Source organism: Pelophylax lessonae (assembly GCF_965119305.1).
Source record: "Pelophylax lessonae genome assembly, chromosome: 2".
In the NCBI taxonomy this organism is placed as follows: domain Eukaryota; kingdom Metazoa; phylum Chordata; class Amphibia; order Anura; family Ranidae; genus Pelophylax; species Pelophylax lessonae.
This window is the reverse complement of record NC_138769.1, coordinates 730,046,576-730,059,611: the sequence shown is the minus strand read 5'-3', so window position 1 is coordinate 730,059,611 and position 13,036 is coordinate 730,046,576. Positions and strand designations below refer to the sequence as shown.

The window sequence follows — 13,036 nt, the reverse complement described above, 5'->3', positions numbered from 1 at the left end:
TAAGGAGCAATCTTCCAACTGGCCACCAATGTAAGGGACATTCTTCCAACTGGCCACCAATGTAAGGGACATTCTTCCCGTTGATCACCAATATAAGGAGCATTCTTCCCACTGATCTCCAATATAGGAAGCAGTATTCCAACTGACTACCAATGTAAGGGACATTCTTCCCACTGACCACCAATGTAAGGGACATTCTTCCCACTGACCACCAATGTAAGGGACATTCTTCCCACTGACCACCAATGTAAGGGACATTCTTCCCACTGACCACCAATGTAAGGGACATTCTTCCCACTGACCACCAATGTAAGGGACATTCTTCCCACTGACCACCAATGTAAGGGACATTCTTCCCACTGACCACCAATGTAAGGGACATTCTTCCAACTGACCACCAATGTAAGGGACATTCTTCCCACTGACCACCAATGTAAGGGACATTCTTCCCACTGACCACCAATGTAAGGGACATTCTTCCCACTGACCACCAATGTAAAGGAGCATGCTTTCAACTGGCCCCCAATGTAAGGGACATTCTTCCCACTGACCACCAATGTAAAGGAGCATGCTTTCAACTGGCCCCCAATGTAAGGGACATTCTTTCTACTGGCCCCCAATGTAAGGGACATTCTTTCTACTGGCCCCCAATGTAAGGGACATTCTTTCTACTGGCCCCCAATGTAAGGAGCATTCTTCCCACTGAACATCTCTGTAAGGAGCATTCTTCCTACTGATCAACAATATAAAAAGTATTCTTCTCACCAACTTAACCGCTTGCCGACTGCTCACAGTATATTTACTGCGGCAGTCAGCCCCTCACAGGCAGAGTGACGTAGGGCTACGTCGCTCGCCTGTGAGGCTCTGGGGAGCGAGCGCGCGCCCGCGGAGGCGCGCTCCCGCGTGGTCACGGACGCCCCCGCGCGTGTGACCAGCGGACCCGATGTCCGCCGGTCACTCGGCGATCGGCGGGGGAGAGGGAGAATGTCAGGCAGCTTGTGTAAACAAGCCACCTGTCATTCTCCTCGCTGTAAAGACACTGATCACACGGATCTAGTATGTAGATCCGTTGATCAGTGTCCTTACAGCTCAAGCCACAGCCAATCACAGTAGAAAGCACGCCCCTAGGGATACACACAGCCCCTCCCTCCCAAATAAAGTTAACCCCTTCACTACCAGTGTATTTTTACAGTAACAGTGCATATGTATAGCACTGATTACTGTAGAAATGTCACTGGTAACCCCAAAAGTGTCAAAAATGTCAGTCAAGGGTCCGATCTGTCCGCCGCAATGTCGCAGTACCGCAAAATTACGCCGCCATTACACGTTAAAAAAAAAAAAACACCAAAAATGACAAAAATCTTTCCCTTTGTTAGTAAACGCGATAACTTTTGCGCAAACCAATCAAAATACGCTTTTTGCTTTTTTTTTTACCAAACATAGGTAGCATAAAACAAATTGGCTGAAAATGTTAAAAAATTTTGATTTTTACATTTTTTTGGGGGGAATTTCATATAAAAAAAATGTGAAAAATATTGTTATTTTTGCAAAATGTACGCTCTTTTTTTGTTTATAGCGCAAAAAGTAAAAAATCGCACAGGTGATCAAATACCACCAAAAGAAAGCTCTGTTTGTGGGGAAAAAAGGACGTCAAATTCATTTAGGTACAGCATCGCACGGCCGCGCAATTGTCCGTTAAAGTCACGCAGTGCCGAATCGCAAAATACCCCCTGGTCGTTTAGCAGGAAAATCCTCCGGGGCTTAAGTGGTTAAGAAACTTTCCTCCCACTGACCCCCAATGTAAGGAGAATTCTTCCCACAACCACCAATGGAAGGCACATTCTTCTTGCAGACCATCAATGTAAGGAGCATTAACAAGGGTACCCTGAGAACTGAAAGTTCTCTGCATCTATGTGCATTATTGCAGCAAAAAATATCTAAGATAATCTTTACACTTTGTTTAACCACTTAAGCCCCGGAGGATTTGGCTGCTAAAAGACCAGGGTTTTTTTTGCGATTTTTTACTGCGTGACTTTAACGGACAATTGCGCGATCGTGCGAATCTGTACCTAAACGAATTTGACGTCCTTTTTTTCCCACAAACAGAGCTTTCTTTTGGTGGTATTTGATCACCTGTGCAATTTTTTGATCATGCGCTATAAACAAAAAAAGAGCGTCAATTTTGCAAAAATAACAATATTTTTCACATTTTTTTATATGAAATTCCCCCCCCCAAAAAAAAAAAATCTAAATTTTTTAACATTTTCGGCCAATTTGTTTTATGCTACATATGTTTGGTAAAAAAAAAAAAAAAAAATTTGCAAAAAGCGTATTTTGATTGGTTTGCGCGTTTACTAACAAAGGGAAAGATTTTTGTCATTTTTGGTGTTTTTTTTTAAACGCGTAATGACGGCGATCTGCGATTTTTTTTGCGGTACTGCGACATTGTGGCAGACAGATCGGACCCTTGACTGACATTTTTGACACTTTTGAGGTTATCAAGGACATTACTGCAGTAATCAGTGCTATACATATGCACTGTTACTGCAAAAATGACACTGGCAGGGAAGGCGTTAACTGTATTGGAGAGGGAGGGGTTAAGTGTGTCCTAGGGGCGTGTTTATAACTGTAAAGGGACATTGCTATTGGTGTAAAAACAAAGATCAACGGTCCTACATAGTAGAACCGTCTGATCTTCATTTTTACACAGGGGAGAATGACAGACGGCTTGTTTACATAAGCCGTCCGCCTTTCTCCCTTCACCGGAGCGATCGTGAGTGACCGCGGACGATCGGGTCCGCCGGTCACACGCACTGACTTGTCAGTGAACGAGCCGGGGCGGTGGGAAGATCTCAGTGACTGAAGGAAAGGGAAGATTCTAGAGACCACAGTCATTTGATCTTCCAGCCCTTTACACTAGCCATCATTGCCGAAAAATGCAAAACATTATTGAAGAGATGACTTTAAGACTCTGAAGCCCCATGCCAGGGCAACTGAGCAGCCTTCTGAAGACAACTGCAATCAAATATAGCCAAGCAAACTTCAGGAAAGCTTGCTGTGAGCAGTCCAAGTAAGGACATTGTTTCACCCACATACAATTTTGTAGATCCTCCTGAAATGTAGTTAGTAGTAGAGTTAGGACCCTAAAGGGAGAAACAACCTCTGTAGACAGGAATACAGAAAGATTCTCAGTAGAACTTTACACAACATGAGAAATAGGTCTAATTTTAAAATCCATCCAGAATTTCTAACTACCAAAATTGAATTTGGACAACAGGATATCATTTGATGGACCTACTAAAATAATCAACTATAAAAAGGATCCACTTAGTTTGGACACTTTCATTAAGCAGCACTGGTTTTAAAATCCTGCAATAAGCCCACAAAAAGTGTGAATTGCCTGATTACAGGATTTAAAGTAATTCCGCAAACTTTTGAATGCTGGTAGTAAGCCGCTTTCCCTTCAGTCTCAGCCTTCTAAACTGCAAAACATGTGCACTGTTACTGCTCTAATTGCTTCTTCATTATCATCTAGAATGGCCCGCTCTCCAAGTACGGCCATTTGCTCCTCAAATATTCACTGACTTTAAAAGCCATTTTGTGCAATTATGTGTATCAGTTGGTACTTCATGCCCTTCTCAGGATCTCTCACTGCATTCTACAATTGCCAGCCAATGCCAGGTGTGACAAAACAGGCACATGATTCAATAGCTAAAAATCCACTTTTATTCAGAAGCACAACAGCAAATATAAATTAGCTATACTCAACAGACAATCCACAGAACAAAGTCCTTGCTGCTGTAGCCACGTGTAGTATATCCTTCAAAAATCTCTTCCTGCATATGTTCCCAGAAGACAATCTAAATGACCCCCTCTTGTCACTTGCACAGAAAAACCCCCAGTGGAGAGGAGAGGAGTCTTTTTAAATGTTAAAAGTCAAACCCCATTCCTCTCAACATAGACTTTATACCTGAAATTTGGCAAGGAAAACCAGACTGGCAAGAAACTGAATCTACATTAAACGAAGGGTGCATTCCCTACGCACCATAAGCCATAGGTATTAAAATGTAACTTTTATTAATTTCTATAAAACATTGTCTGGACTGTATATATGTACAAAAAGGGAGGGTTCGTTTATTGGTTGGCCAATAATGTACTGATGATTAGAGCACACAGTAATAATCAAGGCAAGCAAAAAAAAAAAAAAAAAATGAGGAAAGAGGAGACAACTACTCTCTCTCATGAAGTCTCATTTTGTGCCTGTATAAACAAAATGGTCTGTAAAAATCTAGGTAGCCACACACCACTCATTTTGCTTGCTCCTCTTACTCATCAAGCCTACCTAATCTGGCTCATATCCGAAAGGATCTGGAGTATCTTCTCTTATAGCAAAGCTGTCCACTGGAGCTGATATCTGTATATTCACTGCTCACAGAGCTTGGTGGCTGTCTGGCAGTTAAAGTAGCAAATATTTGCCTACCTGGTCTGAATCTGAAGGCTGAAAAAGCCATTTAAATCTGCCTCATAACTGCTTATAAAGCCTATCTCTTGACAGAATATGGTCTGCCAAAATCTAGATCGCTATACACCACTCAATTGGCCGGTTCCTTCTGCTTGTCAAGCCTTCCTAAAATATATTGCTCTCAGAGTTAGATGGCTGACTAGCAAGTAGACTGCCTAGTCTGATTCTGAAGGCTGGAAATGCTGATCAAGCCTGCCTCAAAAGAAATGGGTGCTAATAGCACTATTACAGCTTGCCAACCCTAAGAAACATTCTCCCCACAAACCATGCTGTACCCCAAATAATAGTGCTCTCAAAAACCTATAACTCTACATGTTTTGCTTAATAAGCTTCGTCAGGAGTTAACTAAAACAAAGCAGAGCTTTACCCTTAAAAATGACTTGCCTCAATACTAATGTCCCACTATATAAAGTCACATACCACTCCTGTGGCTGTCCAGCTAAATTTGACAAAGTATGGAATATCTGGCTGGAGTTCCCCACGACTAATGCATCCAAATAGAGTCTGGAACAAGTAGCTCTTGTTTATGGCCCCTGGACCAAGCTAATCAAGCATTATTAAGCCTTCTTTTCCATTCACTTATCTTGTGCCCCATAGGCCTAGTACACGCGTTTCTCCTTTAGTCCCGACTCTACGATTGGTATTTTATGTATATTATGTGTCTTATTGACTCCTCTTTTTTTCAGTGGACATTGAACAATAAAAAAGTTGTAGGCTCTCTTTTAGTTGTAGCATTTTATACGAGACTGTATCTCAAAGGTATTGTATTTTCTTGAGCTGCAGAATGCCCAGAGGCTCTGTATTGTAATGGTTTCTCTTAAACCTTTTGGAAAACCAATAAAAAAAATTACTTTCCCAATTTCTATTCTGCTCCATACTCAATGTATTTACGAATTGACCATATCTTTGTCTTGTGTGCTCTGATCCCTAGTCTTAGCAAAACTACTATTAGAGTGGTGGCATGGTCTGATCATTCCCTGGTGTCTGCCTCCCTTTTAGCTCTGTTGGTACCTTCTAGGGCACCTCAATGGCGACTAAATGAATCCCTCTTATTAGATCGGTGTTGAGGATTTTCGGTTTAGCCTACGACAGTATTTTTTAGGATAATGTGACAGAAGATATTTCTCTGGTATCAGTTTGGGTTGCTCATATTGCAACAGTAAGGGGTAAGATTATACAGGTCTGCTCCCAAATGAACAAGGCCAGTCGGGAACTAATTCAAACTCTCTCTTATAGTCTTTAATTAAAGCCCACAAACGCTCTCCAAACTCTTCAGCACTTCAATAAATTGACCACACGCGGTTAGAACTTACAATAGTGGAAAAGAGTGTATCCTGCGGCTCTACGCACTTTTACATGCATAAGGTTAAATTGTTGGCTCATAAACTCAACCCTAAAATGCATACATACATGGCCCCAAATTTGTGCTGTTCCGATGGCTCTTAATATCAAAATCCCCGTAAGGTATTAGAGGTCTTTAAAAATGTGTATTCCTCTTTGTATAAGGCCCCGGTTGGGGAGGACCCTCAACTCTGCACTTAATATTTGGCAGGGGTTCAACTTCCAAAGATATCACCTGAATATAGAATGTGCATGGAAGCACCTTTCACGGACAGGGAAATGTTGGCGTGGACGAAACTACAAAAACGTGTTCGGCTCCAGGCAAGACGGTTTCCCAGTCCTCCATTATTGTAAATTCCAGGACCTTTTGGTCCCTCATCTGGTCTGGTTCTTTAATGCCCTGTGGGATGGTGCCCTCCTGGACCCCTCTCCCCCACCATCTCTATTGAAGTTTATCTCCGTTGAACCGAAACCTGATCGGGGTCCCTGGGAAAGTGGTAATTATTGCCCTACCCCACTCATTGATAATGACCTGAAATTGTTTACGAAGGTTTTAGCAAACAGATTATCAAGTTCTTTCATTCAACATTATGTCCACAAGGATCAGGTGGGCTTTTTCCTTGGCAGGCAGGGCCCGAACCAGATTTGGAGGGAAGTTGACATCACAAACATGCAAATGGAATAGGCAGGGGGTGGGCCGCAAACAGGACTTCTGTTATCTATACATCTACAGAAAGCCTTTGACTCTGTGTCCTGGACATACATGTTCCAGGTTTTGGAAGTCTGGGAAATTTGCGGCGCTGTTTTCTCCAAAGGCACCCTATATTGCAACTACGGGCTAAAGTTGAACTGGCAGGTTATCACTCTGATCTCGTAGAGATAACACAGGGAACTCGCCAAGGATGCTCCTGGTCTCCTATAATCTTTGCCATTGAGATTGAAAAAAATGGTGGTAGCCATTTGTGATAATCTAGATATTAAGGGGGTCACTTATGGATCACGAGAACACAAATGTGCATCATCTGCGGGTGATGTTCTCCTCTTCGTTGCTTCCCCTCTTACTTCCCTTTCCAACATTCTGTAGACACTACAAGACTTTGGTGGTACTCAGAGTTAACAAGAATAAGTCATTAGCTTTTAACATTAACATTCCGGGTCCATTATTTTCACAGGTGCATGCTGCTTTTTCGTTTCGATGGCAGGATGGAGCTTTGCTGCATTTGGGTATTCACCTTGCTGCTTCTTATACCTCATTATATGGGGTTCATCGTTTGAATTACCTACTTTTGTTTTTTTGGATTGGGCTATGTATGACCTATTGTGGCTCGGCAGGGTACACGCGGTAAAAAGGACGGTGTTGCCCAAACTACGCGTGTTACTGATTTCCCTCCGCAAAACAGATATGGCTCAAATTCAATATAAAATTCTTACATTTATTTGGGGTCCTAAGTAACATAGGCTGCCTCTGGCCACTCTATACAAACTTAGATCTAAAGGTGGGCTTGGAGTACCTAATCTTTGGGCTTATTACAAAGAGTCGCAATTAATGCAACTGTTGGCGGTTTACGCTAAAATGTCCCGACTGGGTATCCATGGAGCAACAGACAGTACCATCCCACACAATTGACTTCTTACTGTGCCGCCCTCCCAAGGACCAAGGACAGATCCCCTATATATTGACACCTACGCTATCTCACTCTCTTGCATTCTGGGGCCGCTTACATACTTTCCCTACACTGGTTTCTGACTTTGCCCCATGGATCATCTGTTCCATAATCCTAAATTCCCTCCAGGTTGGGATACCAAACTTTTAAATCATGGACTGATAAAAGGTCTGTATCGTATAGGCCACTTTTTCACACATAGAGGCCCGTTCACATTCTCTCCATCACCAATTTTGAGATGCCCCCTACCGAACACTTTCATTTTACGCAAATAGGTAATTTTTTGAGGACTAAGAATCATCATCTTTAACAGTTTATGAGCAGTGGTGTACAAAATATCAGGGCTCTAGGGGTGGTAACTCCATGGCATATGCATCCCTGCTGGCTTCCCTCGCCTCAGAAACATCCATACGTGCTGGCCTGGGAGAGGGACCTTGCAAGTAAACTTGAGCCGGAGGACTGGTGTGCCAGGCTCCAGTTGTCCTACAAAGGGATATTAAATGTCTCTATGATAGAAGCTAGTATTAAAGTTCTGACAAGGTGGTATTTGGTCCCTCCTCACCTGGCCATAATGTATCCAAAGGCAGAGTGTTATAGAGGATGCTCCCTGCACAGCACTATGCTCCATATTTGGTAGGAGTGCCCCAGGATCCGCAGTTATTGAAACAGGGTCTTCTATATGCTTCGAAAACTGACAGGTGCTCCGATTGTTCGACAGGTGCATATTGCTCTGCTCAATGATTCCCTACCAGGATTATCCCGAAATACCAAACTTTGGAACCATGAGCAACCTATATAAAAAGGTACCTCTACCTTCTTCCCAACTGTAATTGCCAGACACCTATACACCTATACTACCTGTGATGTCTATCTCTCCTGTCTTCTCCATTGTCTCCTCTGCTTCTCTTTTGGTCTTCTGCTGCCTTTTTCTATCCTCTTCTCTCACTTTCATTGGATTTATGGTTTCATAGCTGTTATTGACAGCTTATCTCTTAATCTCTCTATAATTATTGTATCTTCTGACATGAGAACAATGACAGCTTACAGTAAGAGATTATTCTTTGGTTCTTGGTTTGCATTCGGTACTGTAATAACCATGGAATAAGGCTAACCATGTGTTATAGTCTCTGACTTTTCTGATTTTGTAAAACCTCAATAAATATTTTGAAACTAAAAATGACTTTCTTCTTCTCCATCCCACCCTTATTACATGTTCTTTTTTACTTACTTTGTTTACTTACTTTTTTTGTTTTTGCTAGGTGTACTGGCTTCGGCCACCATAAAACAAGACCTCAGAACAGTAGAACATTTTTATAAAAATAATTTATAAAAAACATGCCCCAAAAGACATCCTTATTTGCAGCTTTCAGGGGGCGGGGCATGCACATGTGGTGGGAGTGATTTAATACATGATTAGGACATTTTCCTGTTGCATACACCGTTTGGTTTGTTTTTTTGTGGGATTAAAGTTTAGTTTTTAATACATTTTTCTTAACATATAGAGGGTGAAATTAGGCCCTGTTTACACAGTGCGGAGACTGGCGTTTTTCAAACTGGAAGAACGCCAGTCACTGCTAGGACACACAGAAAACAATTGTTCTCTATTGTGTCCTATTCAATTGCAATGCACCCCGGAGCTGCTTTTCCAAAGTGAGTGTCAACACTAACCTAACAGCCTGCTCCGGGCCCCACCTGATCCTCTTTCCTCCCCCCAAACAGGAAATTAATGAGGAAGAGGAGGAGTGTTTAAAAAGGTTCTCTTTTTTTTTTTTTTTTTTACTGGCCTTTATTGGCAGCAAACAAATTAACGTTGTCCTTGAGTTCCCTGATTCACCACCCAATCACTGACCTTACCTGTATTTTTTCTTTTTTTTTATATCCTTTATTGACATGACCTTAGTAACTTTTTCTTACTCTGGGGGAGGGGCTTCCAATTAGTCCACAATTCTAACCATTCCAAGAACCCTAAAGAGGAGCTCCAGCCCCCCCACCAAACAATTAATAGACTGCGGCTACAAATACTGTAGCTGCTGACTTTTGATATTTGGGACACTTATCTGTCCAGGATGTCGGCACCCCAGTCAATTTTTTTAATCGGTTCTCGGGTGCTGCCGCCCTCCATTCCTTGTAAAGGGAGACTGATAGTGAAGCTTTGTTCCCTACTGTGCATGCGTGAAGTGCTCTTTGTGAATGACCCGGCAGTGAGGGAGGGAGGCCAAACTTCTGGGGGACCTTGCTGCGGAGAGGTCACCTGGAAGTGGGGATGGGTACCTGTCAAAAACAGGTAACGACTCCCCCTCCCCCCGAAATAGGCCGAATGTAGCAGCAAAGGGGGAGAGAAAACAAAACAAGTGGAACTTCCCCTTTTGGGTGGAGCTCCGCTTTAAGGATAACAGCACCATAGAGTATTGCCCCACCGGCAGGCTCCTAGAGGATTTTAACACACTAAAGCATCGCACCCTGACACGCTCCACCTAGAGGATTTCATACACTAGCGCATCGCACTCTGACCTGCTCTGCCTAGAGAATAGTACAACAAAGGGCATTGTCCCAGGACAGGCTTCACATAGAGGATTGGAATATCATAGGGTATCACCCCTGGACGCTCCACCCAGAGGATTAGATGACCGCACCCCTGACAGGTTACACCTAGAGGATAGGACCACCATAGGACAACACCCCTCTGACAGTCTCCGCCTGGAGGATTAGACCACCATAAGGCATCACCCCCTGAGAGGCTCCACTTCAAGAATACAATAGGGCATCCAACCCCAACAAGCTACACCTAGAGAATGAGAACACTATAGAGCATCACCCTCTAACAGGTTCTGCATGGAAATTAGAACACTTTCCCTGACAGGTTTTACCTCGAGGATTAGACCACCACAGGCCAATGCCCTCCCCCCGACAAGCTTTGCCTAGATTAGGCTATTTTAGGGCGTCATCCCCTGAAATTAGAACACTGCCACTGCTTCGCATAGAGGATTAGAAGAACATAGAGCAACCCACTAGGACAGGCTTCACCTAGGGGATTGGACCATCATAGGTCATCATCCTGGACAGGCTCCGCCTACCAGATAGAAATCCATATGGCATTGCTTTGCTCCCTTCTACCTTCCTGATAGGCAATGCCTAGCAGATGAGACCGTCATAGGGAATTGCCCTGAAAGGATCCAGCAAGAAAAAGGGAACACAATATGACATCACACCCATGACAGGCTCCACCAAAGGATAAGACCCCCATAGGACATCTAGAGCATCACCCCTAGACAGGCTTTGTCTAAAGGATTAGTCCACCATAGGGCATCGCCCCCACACATGCTCTGCCTAGGGTATTACACAACCACAGGGTATGGCCCCCAGATAGGCACCGCCTACAGGATTAGAGCACTATAGGGCATTACCCCAAGATAGGCTCCTCCAACAGAATTAGACCACCATAGGGCATTGCCCCAGACAAGCTTCATCTAGAGCAGGGGTGGGGAACCATTTTTCTGCCAAGGGCCATTTGGGTATTTATAAAATCATTCGGGGGCCGTACAAAATTATCACCTTAAAAATGATCCTGTCATATTTGGTCAAACATTTATTTAACTCACCCCTAATGTTATGGTGTGGAACGCAGTCAACTTTTTTGTGGTGGTAAGTTTTGAAAAGAACTGCTGGCGGGTATAGCTGGCTGGTACTGCTGGTGGGTACAGCTGGCTGGTACTGCTGGCTCAGGCTGGTACTGCTGACTCAGGCTGGTACTGTGCTGTAGGTACTGCTGTGAGTACTGCTGGCTCAACTGGTACTGATGGCTGGTACTGTGCTGTAGGTACTGCTGGCTCAGGCGGGTACTGCTGGCTCAGGCTGATACTGCTGGCTGATACTGTGCGGTAGGTACTACTGGCTGGTACTGTTGTAAGTACTGCTGACTCTGGCTAGTACTGCTGGTTTTGCAGTGGGTACTGCTGGTTCTGGCTGGTACTGCTGTGCGTACTGCTGGTTCTGGCTGGTACTGCTGTGTGTGCTGCTGGCGGGAAATGCTGGCTAGGAGAAGTGTGGCGGCGCCACGCTGGAGGAAGAGGTAATGTTTCCTGTATTGGTCACAGGCGGAGTGCATTTGATATCACTCCGCCTGTGACTCACTTAGACTGTCATAATGGAGCCGAAACTATACAGGAAGCATCGGCTCCATTCTGACAGATCAGCTGAGAGACACAGACTCAGCTGCATGGGGGGGCCGGACCAAATGACTTTGGGGGCCGCATACGGCCCCCGAACCATAGGTTCCCCACCCCTGATCTAGAGGATTAGACCACCACAGGCCATCACCCCTGAAGAGGCTCCGCCAAGAAAAATAGAAGTCCATAGGGCATCACTCTCCTGTTCCCGACAGACAACACCTAGTGGGTTAGACCACCATAGAGCATCACTCTGACAGGATCCACCTAGAGTATAAGAACACAATAGGACATCATCCCCCTGACAAGCTCCGCCTAGAGGATTAAGCCTGTATAGGGTATCGCTCGTAGGCAGACTCCACCTAGAAAATGGCAACATTGCCCCACTGACAGGCTCCGCCTAGAGAATAAAAACACACCCCCCAGAAAGGCTGCACCTAGAGTATAATTGGGCTCCGCCCAGACGATTAGGCCACCTTGAAGTAGAAGGCCACATGTAGACAGCCAAGATGCCGTACTTACGCTTGACCAGACGATCCATTCTGCGTCGGGGTCATCACCAGGTTCTGGAAATTGGACATGGCGTCCACCTTCATAGAGATCCTTCCTGGATCCTGACGGCTATAATCCCAATCCTCCGATCTTCAATTATTTGCCAGGAGATGGAAACCCTCTACCTCACACTTCCCTGACGTAAAATGGCGCCCCTTGGGCTTACCTCACACTTCCCTGTCCAATCCTGAGGTAAAATAGTGCCCCCTAGGACTACCTCACACTTTCCTGTCCAATCCTGAGGTAAAATGGTGCCCCCTAGGACTACCTCACACTTCCCCGTCCAATCCTGAGGTAAAATGGCACCCCTCGTGCTTACCTCACACTTCCCTGTCCAATCCTGAGGTAAAATAGTGCCCCCTAGGACTACCTCACACTTTCCTGTCCAATCCTGAGGTAAAATGGTGCCCCCTAGGACTACCTCACACTTCCCCGTCCAATCCTGAGGTAAAATGGCACCCCTCGTGCTTACCTCACACTTCCCCGTCCAATTCTGAGGAAAAATGGCGCCCCTCGTGCTTACCTCACACTTCCCCGTCCAATCCTGAGGAAAAATGACACCCCCTAGTGCTTACCTCACACTTCCCCGTCCAATCCTGAGGTAAAATGACACACCTCGTGCTTACCTCACACTTCCCCGTCCAATCCTGAGGTAAAATGACGCCTCTTGTGCTTACCTTACACTTCCCTGTCCAATCCTGAGGTAAAAATGGCGCCCCTTGTGCTTACCTCACACTTCCCTGTCCAATCCTGAGGTAAAAATGGCGCCCCTTGTGCTTACCTCACACTTC

At 44.6% G+C, this 13,036-nt stretch overlaps 1 protein-coding gene across 1 annotated transcript in view; it reads right to left on the bottom strand.

Annotated features, from left to right (window-relative positions):
- LOC309547815 (ligand-dependent nuclear receptor-interacting factor 1-like) overlaps positions 1–12,488 on the bottom strand; it is a 57,741-nt gene extending 45,253 nt beyond the window's left edge. Inside the window, exon 1 of the mRNA XM_082247819.1 lies at positions 12,216–12,488. Coding sequence (XP_082103945.1) covers positions 12,216–12,289 — 74 coding nt within the window. The 5' untranslated portion in view covers positions 12,290–12,488. The remainder of the gene's footprint in view (positions 1–12,215) is intronic.
- Between the last annotated feature and the right edge of the window lie 548 nt (positions 12,489–13,036).